At 43.9% G+C, this 23,220-nt stretch overlaps 1 protein-coding gene across 1 annotated transcript; it reads right to left on the bottom strand.

Moving 5' to 3' along the window:
• Positions 1-3,163: 3,163 nt before the first annotated feature.
• LOC114043902 (brain-specific serine protease 4-like) lies at positions 3,164-10,342 on the bottom strand. Its single transcript, XM_027863139.1, has 6 exons — positions 10,159-10,342; positions 9,082-9,108; positions 8,344-8,506; positions 6,925-7,199; positions 4,557-4,714; positions 3,164-3,988 (listed from the first exon to the last, which is right to left on the bottom strand). Exons 1-6 carry the CDS (start codon positions 10,340-10,342, stop codon positions 3,740-3,742), a joined length of 1,056 nt encoding a protein of 351 aa, XP_027718940.1. The 3' UTR covers positions 3,164-3,739.
• Positions 10,343-23,220: the final 12,878 nt, after the last annotated feature.

Genomic DNA, 23,220 nt, shown 5'->3' with positions numbered 1-23,220 from the left:
CTAAACACAATGCTAAGTGACTCAGTCCATTTGCTTCAGACTCGTATTGCTTTGAATTCAAACCAATGGTTCCTGTAAAAACTGATCTTCTGACAGACTTTTCTTCACTGAACCTCATAGGTTCAATCCCAGAGTGAAGAGAACATACTTTAAGTCTCTATGGGGATTTTCAGTGAGAAAGTGTCTTCTAGAATCTACTTATATCTGGGCCAGAATGATTTTGTATATATTGGGTCTATTGCATTTAATAATTACAAAAGTAGAACAAGATGTCAAGATTAACTTGGTTTTCTACAGATGGAGTCACTGAATGTTCCCCAACTGAATTAAGTTCTCACTTGGGTTAGTCAGTGAAGCACTTACTCTTTATTAGGCACTTCACTGCCTTCAAGGACCTCACATTCTAATGGGGCTGACAACGTGTGAATAATTATGTATGTGTAAAATATATGCAGTGAAAATGGGAGATGGTCTCAGAGGGAGAAGGGACAGGGAGACACAGAGAATGGGAAAGTCCTCTTACAGAAGGTGGGATTTGAGATGTCTTGTAGGAAGCTGAAGAAACCAGAGGAGGAAGTAAGGAGAGAGAACATTCCAGACATGGAAGACAGTCAATGAAAAGATACAAAGTCAGGAAAGAGTGTCCTCATTGGCCCCAAAGGTATAGAAGGGAGTTAATAGGCACATATGGATAAGCCAAGAGGCATCTTTCCTCCCCGGTTTCCTTACCTATCCCCAATATTCAATTAATTGATTTCAAAACAGGTAGTTCCTTGGTGTTGTGGTTTTGGGGTTTGCTTGGAGTTTGGGGTTTTTTTTTTTTTGCACCTAGTACATTTTCCTTATCTGAATTGAAATGTTGAATGATCTATCTTTTCCAGCATGGGAAAGAATATCTTTCCTGAAAGCAGCACTTGTAATGATGTTTCCTTTAGCAATATAAGCCTGTGGTATTCATAAAATGAGAATAATATTGCCCTTCCAACTTCACGAGGGTATTGTGAGAAAAGCACTTTCTTTAAGCTCCATGAAAGCTAGTGCTGGGAAAAATACAAAGTTTCTGAAACCTAGGTTTGCTTTCATGATATAGTCCAACTATTTCCTCTATTCCATAATATTTCTGGACTTTGAGATTTGATGATCTGGATCCTAGGAGAATCTTGGTGACCTGGGAAGTGCCCCCTTGAGGATAAAGGAAAACATATTTCTCTTATGGCCAAGATCCCATGTCAGGAAAACAGGAAGCTTGGGTAGGAGAAGAATCCCAGAATAGGTGAATAAAAAATTTATTGAAATTAGAGGAATAAATAGTAATAGATACATGGAAGTGGTTACAAATAACTACAAAAATCAGTTAACATTTCCACATACCTTTTAAGTAGGTGCTTAATAAATGCTCGATTTGAATGCTTTGAGAGAGGCAATATAATGGTGTGATGGGGTGGAGAGGGGGAGGGAGGGGAGAAGTGCTGACATTGAAGTCGGGAAATCTGAATTTGAATCCAGGCTCTGACATTGAATGTCTGTTCAAACATGGGCAAGTTGCCTATCCTGTTGCCTTACCTATCTCTGTAAGCCAAGAAATATTACAAAACCCTGAGATGATCATTATTAATATCATTAATGATACTAGATTTAGGCCTGGAAGGATAGAACAGGGCACCAACCAAACAGTTTAAGCCAACACTTTTTAGAGCTTGAAGAGAGCTTTGAACCCTTACCACTTCTTACCCTGGGTTCTGTGGATAGATTTCAAGAGGATTGTGAAGTTGGATGGGAAGAAAAATTTACATCTTTATTTTCACTGTAATTGGTTTGCTTTGTGTTCTGATGTATTTCATTTTATACATTTTAAAAAGCATTATTCTGAGAAGGGGAAAGCTTCACTGGACTACCAAAGGGGTTTTCCATGAAAAACCCTGCTTGAGAGATCATCTAGAACCCCTATCTCTAGAATGCAGAAGGCTAGGTTTCTTCCTTCTGCAGTATACATATTCTATTGACATTGACATCCCAAAGTCAGAGTCCCTACAGGGACATTCAACATTGATCCAGGTAGTTTCCTTTAGGAGAATTTGGAGTGGGAGAACCAGAGTTCTCCCAGCACCATCCCCTATACACTTAATTCCTACATGACCCACAGGGCAATATCTCTAATTTGACTTCTTCCCTCTCCTCACCTCAGTCATGTACCTGACTTCTGCTGTGCCTCAATTAATCACTAGGAGCTGGGGACCAGAAGCTTGGAAGGGGTAGTTGCCTAGAAGTGGTATAGGAGAAAGAGCTTGTGGTAAGAACTGGGTGAGAATCCTAGCTCCACCATTCACTAGTTATGGGACCAGGATAAGTCACTTCATCCCTCTGAGTCTCAGTTTCTGTCTCTGTCAAATAGGCATAATGATATTTTTTTCTACCTGCCTCACAGGGTTATTGTAAGAAAGCACTCTCTAAACTGTGAAGTGTTACATAATTATGATCTATGACAATGATATGGGAATTCCAATGGTGGAGGTCTGGGAGGAGGTGGCAGGGTACCCTGAAGATACAAGAAGCTGTAAAGACCCTGGTTAGGTGTCTGGAAATGAGGCACTAAGGCCTAGAATCTTAGCATCATATAATGTCAGAGCTGAGAAGGTTCTTAGAATAAAGGATGTCAGATAGAAAGGACCTTAGAATGTAGAATATCAGAGCTGGAAAGGACTTAGATTATAAAATGCTAAAGCTAGAAGGACCTTAGAACCAAGAATATAGAATTTCAGAGCTGTAAGGGAATTTAGAACAAAAAATATAGAATATCAGATTTTGAAGAGACCTTAGAACATAGAACATAGAATTCCATAGCTGGAAGACACCTTAGACTATAGAATGTCAGAGATAGAAAGGACCTTAGAACAAAGAACATAGAACATCAAATTTCTAAGAGATCTTAGATCATGGAATGTCAGATTTGGAAGGGACCTTAAAACTAATCTAGTCTAACATGTTGATTTTAACGATGAGGAAAATGAATCCTGGGGAAAAAGGAATTCGCCCAAGTTTCTACAATTGGTTGGTGGTGGAACTGAAATTAGAACCCTGGTATAGTCCAACTATTTCCTCTATTCCATAATATTTCTGGATGTTGAGATTTGATGATCTGGATCCTAGGAGAATCTTGGTGGCCTGGGAAGTGCCCCCTTGAGGATAAAGGAAAACATATTTCTCTTATGGCCAAGATCCCATGTCAGGAAAACAGGAAGCTTGGATAGGAGAAGAATCCCAGAATAGGTGAATAAAAAATTTATTGAAATTAGAGGAATAAATAGTAATAGATACATGGAAGTGGTTACAAATAACTACAAAAATCAGTTAACATTCAAACATATGTTTTCTTGAGGACTATATTCTTCTTCCCTCACCCCTCTTTACCCATCCAGGGTGTGAGACTGAGGCAGCTCTGGGTCACCGGCCAGCCAAGATAGGACCCAGGAATTCAGGTTCCTCATCCTCTACCCGTCCCCTGCTTTCTCTCAAGGGCCTGGGGGAGGTGGGGAGAGAGGGTGCCTAATCCCAGAGGGAGATGGTATAGGCCCAGTGGAAAACTAATTGGCAGCAGAGCTGTGGCATGAAACTAGGCCTCTGAGCTCTTTCACCCCTCAGAGGTAGGTCATGTGTTTAGTGGGAAAAACTGCAACATGAAGTTAAAGACCCAGGTGTCTAGCTGACCCCGCAGCTGGCCCCCAAATCCCACCTCCCACCCCTAGGAGGACTGCAGCCTGTAATCTCGCACACCCCTCCGACCCCCAAGTCTGAAGTCATTGGTGTCTCCACGTGGCTGTCCTCGGAACTGTGCCCCCTGCACTACCCTTTGGACCCACGCCTGGTGGGCAGTGAGGCTAATGTAGACACCAGGCCGGTTGCGCTCAGCACAGCCCTCTCCCCAGCTGATGATGCCAGCAAGAAGCCAGGACCCATTCACTTCGCACATCAGGGGGCCCCCTGAGTCACCCTGCAGGGGTGGAAAAAAGTTACATATATTTTGAAGGCAAAAGGAGGATCAGCCAGCTCCAGGGTAGGACCTAGTATAAGCTGAGTATAACAGGCCATTATAATACCTGGCTTTGGGGTGAGCAAGTTGGGCCCAGTTGGCTGACAACTTTCCTTCCCTCAACCCCAACTGACCTCTCTGGTCTTTTAATACACTAACTCCCCTTTATGGATTTTATGGCACAGCCAAGCTGGCCTGCTCTGGTCGGGTAGCCTCTCGCCCCTGAGTTGACACATGGTGGGGGCTCAGGTGGCTAATGCAAGTTTTGCTGGCTGCTAAGAATAGAGCAGCTTGGGAGATATGTCTATAATTGCTCTTGAGAGAGAAATCTGATTGTCTCTTGGGTTGTCATGCCCAGGGGAGTGAGGCAGGCAACAGAGGCCAATGAGCAGAAGTATCACCTGATTCTTGGGAGAATTCATTATCTCTGGGTACAATGGCACTATCTGGCTGGGTCTGGGGTTGGGGTGGGGGAGAAGACGGCTCCCTCTAGAGTGGACCAATCACCCAACCCAGGGACAGAGCTTACCAGGCATGCATCCTTCTTGCCTTCTAGGTAGCCAGCACACAGCATATCTGAGGTGATGGCCCCCTGTCCAGCACCCTTCCAGTAGAGGCGACTGCATGTCTCAGAAGAGATGATGGGAACTTTCAACTTCTGTAAGGTCTGGGGATATGGCAGGGCAGCTAAGTGGGAGTAAGGGGAAAGGAAAGAGGGAGTCAGACTCAGAGATAACCACTCCCACTCGGTCTTCTCCATACCCAGGGGCCTCCCAGAAACCCTTTCTTTTCCCCATCTGTATCAGGACAATAAGAAGTGGTCCACACTCATCCCTCAGTACCAGGGTCAGCACCAGGGTCTCTACCTCAGGATCTTATCACTGATGGTTAAGAGAAGACAACTTTAGAGTTTTAAGGATATTCTCAATGCTGCAGATGCCCCATTTTAGACTCAGAACCTTAAACCTCTTGACTTGTCTATTTCTTTCTGTTGTCTCAGTGGTTTTTTTTCCTGTTTTGTTTGCTTCCTTTATCTGTCTCTGGACCTGTCTTTCTTTTCCTCTGTGTCTTTCAGTCTGTATCCATATTTCTTCCTGGGCAGCTGCTACCAGGTGGATTGTGTTTAGATTCTAGCCTTTTGTTCAGTTCACCGAAGGACTCCTATATTGGACTTAATTTGATGGAGAGAGAATGCAAAACCATGACATACAGAGATGGTTTGCCTTGATAACACAAGACTTAGAAGGAATATGATGACTATTTTCAAATATAGGAAGGACTGTCATGGGCGGGGGTGGGGGGGGAGGTTGGGGGAGGATTAGACTTAAATGGTTTGGCCCTAAAGACCAGAACAGCAGCTACGTGGTGCAGTGGATAGAGTGCTGGGCCTGAAGTCAGGAAGACCTAAGTTCAAATCCTGCCTCAGACACTTATTAGCTGTGTGACCCTGGGCAAGTCACTTAAGCCTGTTTGCCTCAGTTTTGTCATCTGTAAAAATGAGCTGAAGAAGGAAATGGCAAACTACTCCAATATCTTTACAAGAAAAGGGGGTCACAAATAGTCAGACATGACTGAAAAATGATTAAACGATAACAAAAAGACCAGACTTGGAAAGAATGAGTAGCAGCCCAGTAGTGTTCTGTCTGTTCTTGGAGATCTTTAAGTAGGTGCAAGTTTGACTGTAATTTAGATCAGGTTAAGACTAAAAGGCCTGTAAGATGCCTTCTAGATAAAACATTCTATCATTTTGCTATAACACCACTGAAAAACAGGGATATAAAGTAGGTTTTCCACATTTTTTGCTTCTCTGAACCTGGGGCAGCTTGGTTAAACAAGGCTATTTCCCATGAATCCCCCAGGAGAGGTAGGGAGAGGGAGATAAATAGAAGCATCTAGAATGTCTGGATGATAAGCTCAGGCCCTGGACAATTGTAAAATTTTCCTCTGTAAAACTGTGCTGGCTCTAGCTATTGCTGGCCACTGTGCATCACCCTACTATTGTGGGAAGGGCTGGTTTCCTGGAACTAGAACTTTTTCCACCTCCCTGTCTTTGGACCAGAACCAATACTGAAACCCACATGGGAGTGAAATGAATTAGAATATGTCTCCTCATATCCTCTGTGTGTGTGCGTATGGCCCAGTGGCTTTGAATACTCTCAGTAAGCTCTGTACTTAGGTCAGCTGAGGGCGAGGCTGTCTGGTCCTCGAAATCTTGGCATTCTGGCAGTGATTAAGTCTGCCTTTGCTTCTCTGTCTCATCGTCTTTCACATCATCTCAGAGTGGGAAATATCCTCAGAGGTAATCTAACCTGCTCCCTGCTTGAAGCACAAACCATTTCTACAATATCTCCAACAAGTAGTCATCTCAAGTTCCCTTGAAGACCTTCAGTGATGAGAAGCTTCCTACATCCCTCCCCTCCAGGCAGCCCCATTCCATTTTTGGACAATGGTCATTGTTGGGGAAGTTTTCCCTGATATTTAGTTAAAATCTTCTCTGTAACCTGTTGCTCCCAGTTCTGTTCTCTTAGGCCAAGAAGAATGAGTAAAAATCTTTCTCCACAAGGCAGTCCTCAGAATACTTGAGGGCAACTATCACGTTCTCCCCAAGTCTTCTCACACATTCCCAGTTGTCTAAGCACTCTCATACCTGGGTGCTAGTGCCCTCCACCTCCTATTTGCCCTTCCCTGGGTAAGCTCCAGATTGTCAAAGTCCTTTTCATAACGAAGTCTAGAATTAAACCCTACCCTAGATACAGCGTGACCAAGGCAAGGAAGAGCAGTTTTGGAACCTTCTCCCCACTCTGTTTGTCTCTGTCTCCAGGCATCCAAAGCTCCCTCTAGAAGTTTCTCTTTTCCCCTTCTTTGAGGGTATGTGGGTGTTTCATGGGGGCTCTCACCTCCGTCTCCAGTGCTACCCCAACCAGCAATCCAGCAGGAGGTACCGGGAAGGAGCTTTACCGTACTGTCAGGCAAACAGATGGGCAGGACATGCTCAGAGAATTTGATGGAGTGATCGAGGCGTACCAGGGCGATGTCCCCCCTGTTACTCTCCTTCCAGGTGTATATAGGGTGGGGCAGCACCCAGGCCATGCCCACCTGTGTGGCCCGAGGGCCGGGGTTTCCCAGCTGCCAGGCCCCCAGGAGCACTGAAAATTGAGATGGCTCCACCGAACTGGAAAGAGAGAAATAACCTGTTCAGGACTACTTCGGACAGGGTGCCTGGGTTTTTGGTGATGGGAGAGAGGTCTGGGGACAGGATACCTGGGTTCTTAAGGAGAACAAGAGGACAAAATTCCTAATTCTCAGAGAGATGAGAGAGGACTAACACCAGGAAAACCTTCAAGCTATTAAAGCCCTAGAAGAGTAGAATGAGCTGCCTCACTAGAAGTCTTTAAGAGAAAGCAGGATGACTGCTGGTCAAGAATGGTGTAGAGAGGATTTTGGTCAGGTGCCAGCTGCTGTATGTCTCCTCCCCCCAGCCTCTGCCCCATATGGAAGCAGTATATGCTGAGGTTCTAAGAGTATGATGTCTGGGGGCACAAGATGCTTGGGTTTTAAGGAAGGAGGTAGGGACGAGAAATGTGGTTTCTAGGGGAAAGAGATATGGGGGACAAGATGCCAGGGCAGGGAAGAAGGGGTGTAGGATAATGAAAAAAAAATCCCTGGATTTGGGGTTAAAGGCCATGAGAATATCTCAAGTATGTTCCTTGCTATCTGCATGACATTGGGCAAGTCGTTTATCCTCTGTGTGTCTCTCAAGTTCCTCATCTATAAAATGAGGGAATTGGGTCAGATGATCTCAAAGGCATCTTCTAGCTCTAGGGAGGGAGAACAAGGAGACAAGATACTTGGGTTCTAGGGCAAAAGAGCACAGGAAACAGGATGCCTGGATTCTAGGAAGAAGAGGTCTAGGTGATAAGACTCGGATTCTGAGAGAAGGTAGAGGAACAAAGTAGGGGGGTTCTAGGATAGATAGGTCTGGGGCCCAGGATACCTATGAAAGAGCTAGATAGCATAGTGGATGGTATGCTGTATTTGAAGTGAGAAAGACTTGAATTCAAATGCTGTCTCGAACACAAGTCACTTAACTCCTCAGCCTCAGCTTCTTCCCCTGTGAAAAGAGGATAATAATAGCATCTAACTCCCAGGGGTTGTTATGAGAACCAAGTTGAATAAAGTAAAATTGCAAAGCCCTTTACAAACCTTAAAGTGCTAAAAAAAAAATGCTAGCTACTATAATAGTTATTATTATTTATCAGGAAAAGGAGAGATCTGTCTGGTTTCTGGGAAAGGAAAGGAGTGAGAGGAAAACATACTCCTTGAAGCAATGGGCAGCTGTGACTACCCATCTGTTGGTGATCAGGGAGCCCGCACAGTGGTGAGTTCCATTCTTCTGGATACTGACGATCCACGGCCATTCAGCCTCCATGGCATTCTCACCCCCTACGATTCGGTTTAGCTGCTGGGGTTTCCCACAAGCTGGAGGGAAAAGGGGAAGTTAGAACTCCTTTCTCTTCACTAGCTACCCTTCCCTAACCTCCATCCTCCATCTTTCTCTCTTGGCTTTTCTTGATCTCTTCCATCCTGTAAGGAGAACCCCTTCTCTCCCTTAGAGAAAGCTGGGTGGTTCAGTGGATAGATCACTGGAACTAGAGTCAAGAAGACTTGAGTTCAAATCTGGCCTCAAACGCTTACTTGCCAGGTGACTCTGGACAAGTCACTTAACCTCAGTTTGCCTTAGTTTTCTTAACTGCAAAATGGGAATAATAACAGCATCTACCTCACAGAATTGTTGCGAGGATCAAACTAGAAGATATGTGTATAGCATCTAGCATGCTGCCTGGCAGACAGAAGGTACTAAATAAATACCTATTCTCTTTCTTTCCTTCCCCCCCCTCCCCGTTCCCCTGCCATTATCATCTTCCTTTTTCCTTTTTCTACATTTTCACTTTTCTCAAACTTTTTTGACCCTTCAACTTGATCTGCTATCTTCATCTACCTCTTTCTTTCCTTCCCTTCCCATTCATGAGGATGCCCCAGTATTTCCTACTCACCTGGCATCTCAGCAGCTTCTGGAGTGACTAGTAGGAAAAAAAAGGAAAAGGTCAGGATGATTGAGCAGAAGTGGGCCACTGGCTCTAAACCCAAGCATACTGTCCCGAAGACCTGCTCATGCCCATGCTCCTCCCTTTTCTGAGAAGCCCCTCGGGTCCCAGAGGGTAAGAATCCTCTGGGAGACATTGCCTGGGGGCTGAAAGGCACATACCCTTGTTGTTCTCCTATACCTCTGACTGCACCTCCAAGCATGCCTCTGTCCATACTCCCTCTACCTACCAGAACTTTCCATCTATGTGTTGTTCAGGTCATCATTGTAGGCTCTCTGAAAGGGTTCAGAGACGGATGCAAGGGGAGTCATATTATAAGAACCATCCCTTGCTAACTTCTTCCCATGTCTAAGCCTCCAGTGTAGACTTCCCTTAACACCCAATGTCCCTTTTCAGAAACTCTACCCTCTCTTGGATGGAAGTTAGGGCAAGGACAAGATAAGAGAAGAGAGTGGGAGCTCTGTGGAAACAGATGAAGAAGCAGCAATAGAAGGATGGTACAGAAAGGCAGATAGGTCAAAACAGAAACAGAGACATTGACAGATTCATTGACTCATAAGATGTCACAGTTGGAAGGGACCCAAGGAGGGGAAGTGTCTCACTCAAGGTCACACATTGAGTCACCAGCAGAACCAGGACTAAAAGCCAAAGCTTCTGATTCCTAGTCTAAGGCTGCAAACACACACAAAAGAGACAGAATTAGAGCTGGAAAGTGTAACAAGAAACTGAGCTGCAAAGACAGAGAAGAATGAAAACAGACACCAGAGTGGAAACAGAATAAGAGAAATAAATAAAAATTAAAAGAGAATAAAAACAGGAGCAGAGAAGAGGGAGAGAAAGATATGAGTAAAAGGAACTGAGAGATAGCTAGGAATGGAAAGCAGCGGTAGAAGGCTATGAAGCTGGAGCTAGGGCTTTCTAGGGAAAAAGAGGAAAACACACTGCAGAAGAGAGGAGGGAGGTGAGATAAGAGAGGCCAGAGAGAAGTGGCAAGTCCAGCCAAGGGACCTCACCTCCATAACTCACCTGAATGGGGCAGGAGCAGCAAATAGGCCAAGAACCTGAACCAGTTCCAGCAGTTCCTGGAAAATCCCATGGTGAGTGAGGAAGAAGGGCTCAGGGCCCTGAGACCAGGACAATAAGAGTTGTGCGATCCAGGGAGAAAGACTGAGTGTGTGGCCTGGCTTGCAGGCCTTAGGTTTTTATCCATTTGGAGGGTGGAATGCTGTTAGACCAGCTGACTCAGTGTGTTCTTGGTTGAGGCCCTATCCCAAGGCTGTGGGTCATTAATATGGCCTTGGGCAGAACCAGTTTCCTCCACCTGCCTCAGGCCCATGGAATGGTTGGCTTTGGGGCAAGCTCCCTGGCTTTGAGGAGGAAGAGGGAGAGAGGAGAAGCAAAGGACAAAAAAAAATTAAGGTTAGAACCTTATAATCCAGAAGGTCAGAGTAGGACAGGATGGTAGACAGTAAGACATAAAAAGTCAGAGCTGGAAGGAACCTTAGGTCTCAAAGCCAGAAGGGACCTTGAAATCCAAAATATCAATCCTAAAAGAAGCCTTTCCTGATTCCCCTTAATGCTAGTGTCTTCACTGGGTTGATTATCTCTAATTTATCTTTTATACACACACACACACACACACACACATATACATATACATACATAGACACATACACACACATAATACATACACACACATATATATACATATATCTTGTTTGTGCATGGTTGTTCTCATGCTGTCTCCCCAGTTAGACTGTGAGCTCTTTGAGAGAAAAGAATGCTTTCTGTCTTTGTATTTCTATTGCTTGGCATAGTGCCTGCCACACAGTAGACACCTAGTAATAATAATAATAACTGGTGTGTGGAGATATACATATACATATATATCCACACACATACATTCTTTAAGGTTAACAAAGTACTTTATAAATATCTCATTTTATTCTCACAACAACCATGGGAGGTAAGGTGAATTATTATCCCCATTTTACATATGGAGAAACTGAGGCCAACAGAATTAAATGACTTACTCACATTGCTAGTAAATGTCCTAGGCTGGTATTGAGATCAAATCTTCCTCACTCTAGGTTTAGGGCTCTATCCACTCCACCATCTAGCTACCTCACAATGCTTAATAAATGTTTGCTGACCTGATTTGAGAAAAGAGTTTAGAAGTCATCTAGTTTAAAGGTTTTTGATCCTTTCTTGTGTCATGGATTCCTTTGACAATCTATAGTCAAGCCTATGGATTTCTTCTCAGAATAATGTTCTCAGATGCATAAAAGAAAACAGGATTACAAATGAAAAGAGGAAACTGAGTGTCAGAGAGGAAAGGCCTTGCCAAAGTTCAACCAAGGATTTGGTGGCAGAGCCGAGGCCAGAACTCAGTCAGATTTATCAATGGGAGAGCCTTTAGTGATCCTTCTAGTTGAACACCCTAATTTTATAGATGGAGATACTGAGGCCCAGAATGGTGAAGTGGTTTGGCCCATGGCCGATGTTACCGTAGATAGAATCACAGATTTAGAGCTGAAAGTGACTCTAGAGGACATCTATGTGAACTTCCTCAATCTGCAAGTAAGGAAACTGAAGTCTAGAAAGTAGAAGTGATTTGCTCAAAGTCACATGGGTCATAAGCATCAAAGGCAGGATTTGAACCCAGGTCTTCTGACTCTACAGCCTATAGTCTTTCCATCATACCATAGTAAGTCAAAGTAGAGCAAGGAGAGCATCTCCCAGCTCTCTAGATATCATCCCAGCAGGTGATGAGAACCACATTAGCTCTGATCCCAGTCTGAGCTCTCACTGTGTATAGGGAAGATTCAGGGAAGGGGATGCTAGGGATATTCCCTAGGCCTGGAAAAAGTGGTGATCCAGCAGAGGCTGGAGGGCAGATGCTTGAATCTAGAAATCACAGAATCTCCAAGTTAGAAGGGATCTCAGAGACTTTCTAATCCAACCCATACTTGAACAAGAATTCACTCTACAAGCTACCTGACAAATGGCCACCCAGCTTTTGCTTGTCTAATGAGGGAATACCACTCCCTACCCCAGGCAATTCATGGCAGTTTGGGACAGCTCTAATCCTTCAGAAGGTTTTCCTTATTATCAAACCTAAGTCTATCTTTACAATTTCTACCAATTGTTCCTAAGTCTAACCTATATGAACCAAGCAAAACAAGTCAAATCCCTTTGAAGACAAGTGTCATGTTCCATGCTAAATCTTCTCTAGGCTAAACATCTCCAGTTCCTTCAACCAGTTAGTCAACAAACATTTGTTAAGTTCTTACTTTGTGCCAGGCATTATGTTAAGTGTTAGGGATACAAAGGAAGGCAGAAGTATGGTCCTTTTCCTCAAGAAGCCCATGTTTTAATGGGGGAGACAAATCACTACATACATACACAGTAAGTAGGAATTGATCTCAGAGAAAGGTCTACAGCAGAAAGTAGGAACCAAGCGCAGTGTTGAGCCATTGACCCTGTAGCATGATCTTCAAGCCCTTTTTCCTAGTTGTGCTGCTCTAGAAACTCTCCAGATCATCAATGTCCTTTCCAAAAGGTGTAACCTTTTTCGGACCTTGCAAATACCAAGAAACCAAGACACTGTCTTTGGGGATGGAATGAAAGCTCCTGAGGGCAAGGACTATTTCATTTTTGTCTTCATATTTCCATTACTTGGAATGGTGTCTGGAACATAGTAGGTACTTAATGCTTGACTGATCAATGATGATTGATTGATACTATCACCATCCCAAGTTCCCTAAATTCAGCCTAAGATGGCATTTGATTTTTTTTAGCTGACACACATTACACTTTCAATTCATAATGAGCTCTGAATTCCACTAGAAAAAAAAAAAACCCAGATCTTTTTCATTTGAATTTCTATCTAGTCATGCCTCCCCTAACTTATGCTTGTAAAGTTGATTTTTTGAACCCAAGTGTAAGACTTTACATTTATCCATATTAAATTTAGCCTTACTAGATTTGGCTTCATATTCTAGCCTGAATCAATCCTTTTAGATCCTTACTTTGTTATACAATATATTAACTATCTCTTTTAGCTTTGTGCCGCCAACAGGCATATCAAAGGAGAAAGATTCAAGAGCTGTGAAGTAGGGTCTGAAGAATAGGAGGCCTTGGTTCCAGGAACAGAGTAGGAGTGTGTGTGTGTGTATGGGTAAGGAGTGATGGCTTCTGAAATAGAGGGTGGAGGTGGGATAAGGGTAGACCCCCTGGCCTCCAACGGCCCCCTGGCTTCTGGTGGCCAAAGTCCTAGGTGACTCAGTCACAGTGGACCTGACCCAACCCTTAGCTTTGGAATCCCGTTAGCCCACTTCCCGGAAAGCTGTGATTCAGGTCCCCCAGCTTCCAAAACTCAGCCCACAGGAGGGAAGCCAGGGCCACCTCCTGGTTGGCAGCACCCCTTCTCCAGGGTCTGGACACCTTCCCAGAAGTGGCCCAACTGGTCTCCTTCCTGTTGTTATTGCTCTTAAAATGCAGGGGTGGAGCTTGGGCCAATCATTTGCCAGGCTCTGAGGAGTCACCTGTTTCTTAGCCTCTTCGAGTGGGAGGGGGAGTGGGAGAAGAGACTAAGAGGTTATGATAAGAGCCAGAAACTAAGGGGGTTGGGGGAGGGCAGTGAACCTAGGTGCAGTGAGGAAAGATGTGGGCAAGGCCCAGACCGCAACAATGCCTCCGCTCTCAGAGCTATGACACGGGCATGGGGAAATAAGCATTTCTATAGCCCCTACTATGTGCTAGGCACTATGCTGAGCACTTAACAAGTATTACCTCATTTGATCCTCACTACAACTCTGGGACATAGGTGCTATGATTATCCCCATTTTATAGAGACTTTGGCAAGCAAAGGTTAAGTGCCTTGCCCAGGGTCACATAGTTAGTGTCTGAAATGGATTTGAACTCAAATCTTCATGACTCCGGGCCCAGTGCTCTACCCACTTCACCAGCAGCAGCCTCTAAGCTGTGATTTGGAAACTTTGAGTGTGGAATTAGAGAGCAGAGATTGGGGGCTGGGAGGGAAGGGAGAAATAGAAGCCCCTTCCCCACTTTGGACTTCAGTCTAGGAGAAGCAGCCATGATATAGGAGAAAGGTCGTTATATAGTAGGAAATTCCTTGTTCACTGGCCAAGGAATCAGGAGACTTGGGCTTAATTAAGCCACTAACTTCCTGTATGACCTTGGGCAGGTCACTTCCCTTCTTTGGCCTTAATCTTCCCCCTCTGTCAAATGAAAGGATTGAGCTCCATGTCTAAGGGCCCTTCCCAGCACTAAGATTCTAAGATCTTTCATACACTGCAAAACACATCCCTCCAGGGGTCAAAGGGTTTACTTGTTATGATCTCATTAGTATGACCTCAGTGCTAATCAGTGAGTAGGAAGGAAGGGACATAATTAGGGGGAAACTGGGGGTGGTTTGGGCTTTGTGTTGTGTCTGCTGTGAGCTCAAGCAGGAGGTTTTTTCCCCAATAGGGTTTACCAGTTACCAGTCAGCTGTGACCAAATGGGCGGGAGAAACTTATGGTAAAGTTTGTGGCGGGATCTGTCCTTTGACTAACCTTTCCCATACTCAGGCAGCAGCCCTTCCCCCCTCTCAGGTAGGCAGATGGACAGATGGACAGAGAGCAAACTTTGCCAGCAAAGAGGGAAAAAGAAAGCCATTACATTCTCTTAAAGTTCGTCCCCCAGAAGCCTGCTTTCTGCACCCACACTTGTCCCAAAGAGCACTGGAATTCAAAGTGAGGCAACTTCCCAGGATTTAAATCCTGAGGACCTTGGAAAGATCTCTCATTTCTTTGTATCTCAGTTTCCTCATCTATAAAATTTCGACAGTAGTACTAGCACTGCCTACCTCATGTAGTTATTATGAAAATGAGATCCCATAGATAAACTCTTGGGAACCATAAGCTAAAACAAACAAACAAAAAGGTAAAAAGGAAATTCTGCCACTAGCTTGCTGTGTAAAATTGTGCAAGCCCCTAGCTAGGCTTCAGTTTCCTTATCTATGAGAAAATTGGACTAAATGATTTTAACAATCTATTCCAGATCTGACATTTTCTGTTCGCTTCCAGAAATTCAAGTATTTGCCACCCCTACCACCCCCATCAGAACCCCCAGGACCTTTCCCCACTCTTAGCCCCAATGTCTCCCTCCTGCTCATTAGCCTAAGTAACTCTTCTCCCTATCAGGCCTTCATTCCAGATTCTAGGCAAACTGAAGTGGGGATGAATGAGTCAGGCATCTCCCCTGAAATGAAGCAGATTCTGGGGTGGGACAGCCTTGAAACAATAGCCAAGGAGCCTTGCCCAAAGGAGTGGTAGAGGGGAGGAAGATAGGGGAATGCCCAGAAATAGTTTAAAAGGGTAGGAGGGAACTGTGGAGGAAATTCTCAACTGGGGTAATTGCCTTGGGAGACCATTCCTCAAATCCCAAGGAGAATGGGAGAGGCTGAAGGGAAACAGAGTGAGAAAGACCAAGGTATCTTATCCCCCAGCCTAACTCGGAAAAGGAAGATCCCCTTTCCACCGACCCTCGAGGTATTAGTGTGCTAGAAGTGACTGTCCTGGTGGTGGGGCAGCGAGGGCCTTTCCTACAGGCCCGGAGCTGGTCCAGGATTCCAGACAGATACTGATAGGGTGCTTGGATGCTTGTGCTTGGGTACTTGTGCTTGTACTTGGACCCCAATTTCTCCATAGCCTCAGAAACACTGTCTCTGACAACCACTTCCCAGCCCAAGGACACTGTGCCTAGCAGTTATTCATATGTGGGCCCCAGCACGACCTTTATCTCTCTCCCTGGTGCAGCTACACAAAGCTGGGTGAGAGAGTAATGGGCTGCTCAGGCCCCAGCCCTCAGATCATGTCTCTGGAAGCCTCCCAATTCTTTAGAAAGTTCCTGTCTTGTGAGAAAGCTTTCCCTTGTTGCAGAGCATTCTCTCATCAAGACAGAGGGAGAGGGGTGCCTTGCCCAGCCCAAAGAGTTTTGTCCTTGGCTGGACCAAGGACTCTTCCTCCTGACAGACTCCAAAGATCCATACCTCTGATATCTCCCTCCCTGTCTAGTATACTCCCTGTACTTTCTCATCCATAGCTCCCAAAGATACCTGGACCTTTAGATTACCTCATCAGTGTCCCTGGCATTCCTTTCCCATGCCCTTTTCCATATAAACCCTAGCTCCATCCTCAGTCTCTTGCAGGTTCCTTAAGAATCCTTGCCCGCTGAAAAGCGTAACAATAAATCTTTGCCACCTTGACTTAAAGAATGCTTGAGTCTGTGAATTCATTCCAGATGACCCCGTCCAGTACTCCAGTCGTTGAAGGGTCTCAAACTCTCAGACCACAACAATACCAAAGGATGTTTCCAACTAGCAGAGGAAGAAAGTAAATCAATAAGCCTTTCCGCCTAGCGTGGCACCTCTCCACATTTTTAAACTTTTAAGTACTTTAAGCTTGGGGGGGAGTTGTTATAATTATTTTCATCACTATCTACAAAGCACTTCCCTACATGATAGAATCCTCACCAATTAAATATTTTATAGGCCCTAATTTGACAGATGAGATAAAAGACTTAGAGAAAGGAAATGATTGGTCCAACATCACATGATGGCAGAGCCCTGGAACTCACACTGAGGCTCTAGACTCCTAGCCCAAGGCTCTTTGTAATCATTCATAATAACAGAGCAGAGGTTGAATTGGACAATGGGAATTACCCCCAGGGATGGTAGGCCCTGAGCTCTACAGGAAACATCAGGAGGATTCCAGGGATGTGGTACTTCAACACTTGGGCCTTTTGGGGTTGATGAACTTCTTGGCTGCTTCCGGCCATATAGTCACTTAGCATTGAAAGGATTTGATGCAGAAAACTTTGCACATCCTATTGGAGAGCAGGGCACAGTGCTAGTTTATAGGATAGATAGCTCCTAGCTGGCTCTGTCTTCTTTTGACCCTTCAGATGGCATTAGGCAACTCCACGACTTCCAGCATCATGGCGACCACTTCCACTTGACAGCTTAAATAGGGAGACTCCACTAGCTGAGCTTGTGTTTAGGTCCCTGGACACCCTTTGTTCCCTTTTCTGAGTAGGCGACCAACCATCATCAGCTCTGAAGTAGACGTGGCCAGGCTTATAGGTGACATCCCAAATCTGGACCACAGAGGGCCCTCGGTGGAAAAGGAAGAGCAGTGTGAGTCTTAGCAGTGTTTCCTTTAGTGTGAGAATAATAGTAATGATCAGATAATGATAATTCAGCTATTTTATTCAGCTGCACAATAGTCTGTAGAACATTAAGTTTACGAAAAGGAAGAAAGCAGCCTGTCCCAGCACTATTTCTATGTGAGCTCCACCAAACTGGAATGAAAAGAACAAAACTATAGTGATAATAACTGCTTTTATTTTACTCATTTTTAAAAATAAGTTTTAATTGATATCTTTGGGTTTCGTATCACATTTCTCAATAAACACCTCCTTTCTCCATGCCCTATAACAAAGAAGATAAAAGAGGGGGGTGGAGTTTAGCAAAACTAATTAATATATTGAAAACATCTGATGTTATATTCAGTTTTCCACACCCATATTCCTTCTACCTCAGCAAGGAATTATTATTCTAATTACAATAATAACTTTTCTTATTATCAAGGGCTCTCATTTCCATAATGCTGAAAGGTTTACAAAGTTCTTTCCTTACAACTATGAAAGAAAACAAAAGGCAAATAAAAGATGATACTTGTTCTTGAATACTTCACAATCTAATTGGGAATGGGGTAAGACCCAGATGCATACAGATAACCAGAAACAAATTAGAATGTGATCAGCGCATGGGAGGAGGATAAAGAGTAATGAGATGGGATGAGATAGAGATCAGAGAGATAGAGAAGGGAGAATTCTAGAAAGGCTTCATGGAATAGGTAGCATTTGAGCCAGGCCTACAAGAATAAGTGGGGGGCAGCTAGGTGGTGCAATGGATACAGCACCAGCCCTGAAGTCAAGAGGACCTGAGTTCAAATTTGGCCTCAGACCAAACACTTGACACTTACTAGCTGTGTGACCCTAGGCAAGTTACTTAACCCCAATTGCCTAAAAAAAAAAAAAGTGGTTGATAGAATGCTGCTGCTGCTTTGTCCCTCGTTCTCCAAGAGGACTATGACATCAGGAAGGTGATGCTGTGACATACAAGTGAATTGGATTTAAGTGAGGGATGGCTATGCAACGTCACCAGCCTCACTTTCACCTCAGGAGCCATCTGGGTCCAGTGGCAAAATATGATCAGGACAACTGGAGATGGCCCCAGATGCAGTGTGGATCCTTGGCCTTTTCCAGCTAAGGCCCTTAACAAGTCTCAGTTTGACTGAGGCAAAGCCTGGTAGATAGGTACCTCCATAAAGAGAACTAGAGGCAAGGGCTTATTGCCCGAGGGACTGTTCTCCTGGAAATTCAGCAGCCCCAACTATAAAGCATTGGGCTTCCTATTGCAACAGAACACTGGACTGAGAGAACCCCACTCTGTGTCCTACCCCAGGCATTAGTATGAGAAGACTTGGGGCTGGAAGGAACTTTAGAGATTAGCTAATCTAATCCCTTCGTTTTACAACTGGGGAAGTTGAGGCACTGGAGCTAAATGCATTTGCTCAAATGCACATGAGAAATAAATACTGGAGCTAGGATTTAAACTCAGGCCCTCTTCTTCCTATAATAAAAAGACTATGTTGTCTGATCAAGAATGAAACTCCTTATCTTCACCTTTTGAAAAATGTCTGGGTGTGACTTTACATGTATGATCATTATCATATGGTTTGCCTTCTCAGTGGGTGGGGGAGGGGTTAGAGAGAGGGAGAGAATTTGGGCCTCAAAAAATTTTTTTAAATGTTAAAAATAAGTAATGATTTTTTTAAGTGACTGAGTACAAAATGTATAACTTGTCTGAATAATAAAATTGGGCATTTATATGGTACTTTATAGTTTACAAAGCACTTGGTATACATTATCTAACTCGAGCCTAACACAGCATCTTTATGAAGTAAGTACTAAAGAATTAGTATTCTCATTCCATTTTAGATGATGTTTAGAGACAGATAAGGAAGCTAGGGCTCAAAGACACTTACTCATTGTCACACATCTATTCAGTATCAGAGGTAGGATTTGAACCCAGATTAACAGAGAGCAAATAACTTAGATGGTGAAAAATTTCACCATCTTTAAAGCCAGACTAAAATAGGACCTCCTCCATGAACCCTCTTCTGATACTCCTTAAATGGTAATGTCCTTCCCCCTTTGACCTCACATAGCACTTTTTTTGGCCTAGATAGTTATCTGTGTTTGTGTCTTATTTTGCCCTCCCTACCCCCAACAGATACTACTAGACTGTCTGTTCCATGAGGGCAGGCACGCTGTGATTTTCTCTTAAGTACCTAGTCTGGCACTCTATGCAGCAAACATTTAATAAATGTCTGTTGAATGAATGAATAAACCATTAAATGAATGAATGAACTGAGATGTTTTGCCCAAAGAAGAGAAGACTTAGAAGAGACATGATTACTACCTTCAGATTTCTGAAGGGTATTTATCAGGACAAAAAGGTATTAGGCTTTTTTTGTGTTCCTCTGGAGAGCAGAACCAAGATATGAAACTAGAAGTCATGGGAAGACAGATCTAGGCTCAACAAATGGGATCAACAATTGGGTTGTCCCAAAATGGATTGGAGTTCTTCAGAGGGTCATGCATTTGCCATCAGTGGAGATAGGATGACAGTTCATTGGCAATGTTATATCATGGGAGTCTTGCTTGGGTAAACGTTGGTAGGCACGACCTTGGAGGTCCCTACCAACCCTGAGATCCTGTGATTCTATGATTCTACTCAGCTCCCATGTCCTGGGAAAGGATCTAGTAAACCAAATTCCCACCAAGGTGTTATTGACTATATGTGTGTATGTATGTGTATATACATACAGAGAGAGAGAGACTAAAATGCTATATAAATGTTAGCTATTTTCCTCCAAACATTTCACAAAGCAGGGGTTGGCCAGTGTCACACAGCAAGTTAGTGATAGAGTTGGGCAAGGGAGGAAAGGAAGGAGTCAGGGTGTAGGGGTAAGGGGTGTGCTGGGTAATGAAAGTGCTATCTCATGTGCTCGGCCCCTCAGTGTTACCGACCGGAGGGGCCCTGAGAGCCATAGGCTTGGAGGGACCTCAGAGGTCCTCCAGTTCAGCTTCCTATCTCTAGGAAGTTTTTCTCGAATTGCCGTCAAATAAATAAAGGTAGACAAATGGATGCTATGATATGGTAGAACAGAACAAGCTTGGTACCAAAAGTCAGAAGAGCTGAGTTCTGGTCCTCATCCTGTCACTTATTTTTGAGTTTAGTCACGTGGGCCTCAGTTTCCTTATCCACACAACGAGGGTCTTGGACTGGATAATGTCCCTTTCAGTTTTAACAGTCTCTTCTAAGGTTCCTTTGGGTTCTAATGTTCTAAGTTCCTTTCATGATCTAACATTCTTTGTCCTAACGTCTTTTTCAGTTATGGTGTTCCGTTGTCTGTGGTGAGGGAGACACTATCTGTTTCAACACAATACGTGGCCTCATGCCCAAGAGAATTTAGACAACAGGTGGAAAATGATGCTGTGGCCACACTTTCTTTCTGCTGTTGGGCTTGTTTTTGTGGAATTTTGTGGCTTGGTTGGGCAGTAGCATAAATGTTAGGAGGTCAGTAAGACTGTTTGCTATTGTGTACGGTTTGAGTATCTCGGAGCCCAGGGAGATGGGACCTGGGCTTTTGGACCCATCCTCAGAATAAGAGTGGGGATCCCTAGGTTCTAGTCCTGGCACTGCCATTACTATTTGTGTGACATCATACCAATCACTTCTATGACCCTTATTGGTCAAATGAGAATCTTCACCCTTGGACTGTCTACCTCTCAGGGTTATTGTGAAGCTCCAATGAGACGATTGTCAATGCATTTTGTAAATCATGAGGCATTGTATAAATGTCAGCTGTCAGAGAACACAAATGAGAACCATTAGACCAAAGAATGTCTGAGCTAGATGAGACCTTGGAATTCATCTCACCCAATCCCATCATTGTATAGAAACCGGGGCCCAGAGAGGATGAGTGACTTCTCAAAAGTCACACAGCAAGTTAGTGGCAGGACCTAGACTAGATCCCAGCTCTCTGGACTCCCAGTACCTGTCACTTCTCCTGTCACCCAGGTTGATGCGGCAAGTTCATGATACAGATGGAACTAGAACCAAGAATTCCTGGAACCCAATCCATGGCTCTTTCCACTAAACACCATTATCTCCTCCTACCATATTGCCATTTTACTCCTTAGGGCTCCATTTTCCTCCTCTATAAAACAGGTGATAACCCTGGCATGGCCCCCTTCACAAGGCTTTTGTAATGAAGACATGAGATAATAGGTGTAAAAAGACTTTGAAAGGTATTCAGTGCTATTCAAAGGTAGGGTTTCATTATGGTGAAGCATTCCTGGGAACCCTTTAAAGTAGGATTAATGGTACAGCATAAGTCACAGGGAATTTCTGTGATCCTAATGATCTTTTTAAACAGCTTCCTGGTTGACCTGGCTAATAATTAAATTTCCCTAGCAGTGATTTCTTGTCAACCTCATCCAATATTTCTTAACCCTTCCCATCTGGAGGGAGGTTCCTCCATCTGAGCAAATTTCCTTTCACTCATTTGGACATACTTTCTCTTGTTCTGCTATCTGAGAAAATTGAGTCATAGGTCACCCTCCCTCCTGTCCTCACTCCTTATGTTCTAGAAGACCATAGAGCCAAAAGTCATTAAAGCTTGAAGGGAGCTCAGAACGTGGAACACAGAAAGTCAGAACTAGAAGGAATCTTTGAACACAGAATATAGAATTTCAGAACTGCAAGAGGCTTTGGAACACAGAATATTAGAACTAAAAAAGACCATCTTCTCAGATCATGAAGCCTAGATGGGAAAAAGACTCACCTAAGATAATCATTAAGGTTTCCTGTTCATAACTTGAAAGTAGTTGCTTTTGAATACTTAAAGGGCTGCGCTGTGGAAGAGGAATTTGACTTGCCCTGACTGGCTCCAGAAAACAGAACTAAGAGCATTAGGGAATGACAAAGGAGCAGGTTTAAGTGTGCTGAAAGGAAAAACTTCCTTAAAATTTTATTGTTGTTGTTTAGTCATTTCAGTTGTGTCCAACACTTTGTGACCCCATTTGGGGTTTTCTTGGCAAAGATGCTATAGTGGTTTGCTATTTCCCTCTCCAGCTCATTTTACAGATGAGGAAACTGAGGCAAACAGGGTTATGTGACTTGCCAGGGTCACACAGCTGGAAGTGTCCAAGGTCAGATTTGAATTCAGGTTTTCCTGACTCCAGGCATGGTACTCTATCCGCCTCACCATCTAGCTGTTGTCTAAAAATGCATTGGGCCCAATAAGAGTTCTTCCAAGGATGGATAGAAGGTGTAGAGGAAATTCTTGGTCAGGTGTGGGTTGGACAAGATGGTCACTAAGGTCCCTTCCAACTCTAAGCTTCTGTAGTTCTTTGTGGGATTATGTGATTTGCCACCACACCACACCACACCCCAAATCTTCTGTTCTCCAAACTCAAGCATCCCAATCCTTCCCTTTCTTCATATATTCTAGCTATAAAGCCTCTTCTCTAGTAGTAATTCTGTAGTGACTATGTGCAGTGACTATGTGCCTACTCTATACCAAGCTACATGGCTCCTACCGTGGGAGGCACAGTGGAAAAGACCTAGCCAAGTTCAAGCCCCACTTCTGAAACACATTGACTGCATGACCTGGTTAAATCAGTTAGCCTTTACGTGCCTCAGGCGACTCTCTAGGATGATAAGTTTCAGAGAAGATGCTGGTCCTCAATGGAAGAGTTCATCATGGGAGCTCTTTTTACTCATAATACCATAAGTACTATTTTTTAAAAAAAATGTGCCAGGCAGCTGTTGTTGTATCTTCATGACTCCATTTTGGGGTTTTCTTGGCAAAAATACTGTAGTGTTTAGCCACTTCCTTCTCTAGGTCATTTTACAGATGAGGAAACTGAGGCAAACAGGATCAC

Source organism: Vombatus ursinus, unplaced genomic scaffold (assembly GCF_900497805.2).
Source record: "Vombatus ursinus unplaced genomic scaffold, bare-nosed wombat genome assembly UNPS02014770.1, whole genome shotgun sequence".
Classification (NCBI taxonomy): domain Eukaryota; kingdom Metazoa; phylum Chordata; class Mammalia; order Diprotodontia; family Vombatidae; genus Vombatus; species Vombatus ursinus.
The sequence above is the reverse complement of the archived record's forward strand: the minus strand, read 5'-3'. Positions and strand labels throughout refer to the sequence as shown.

Bases quoted from the DNA above. Each gene is read 5' to 3' on its own strand.
- LOC114043902 (XM_027863139.1), bottom strand. From the start codon at position 10,342: ATGGATAAAAACCTAAGGCCTGCAAGCCAGGCCACACACTCAGTCTTT. The intron at 9,109-10,158 runs GTGAGTTATGGA...TTTTCCTACTAG, and splicing joins GCTGCTCCTGCCCCATTCAG to TCACTCCAGAAGCTGCTGAG. The intron at 4,715-6,924 runs GTGAGAGCCCCC...ACTCCCACTTAG, and splicing joins GGGTAGCACTGGAGACGGAG to CTGCCCTGCCATATCCCCAG.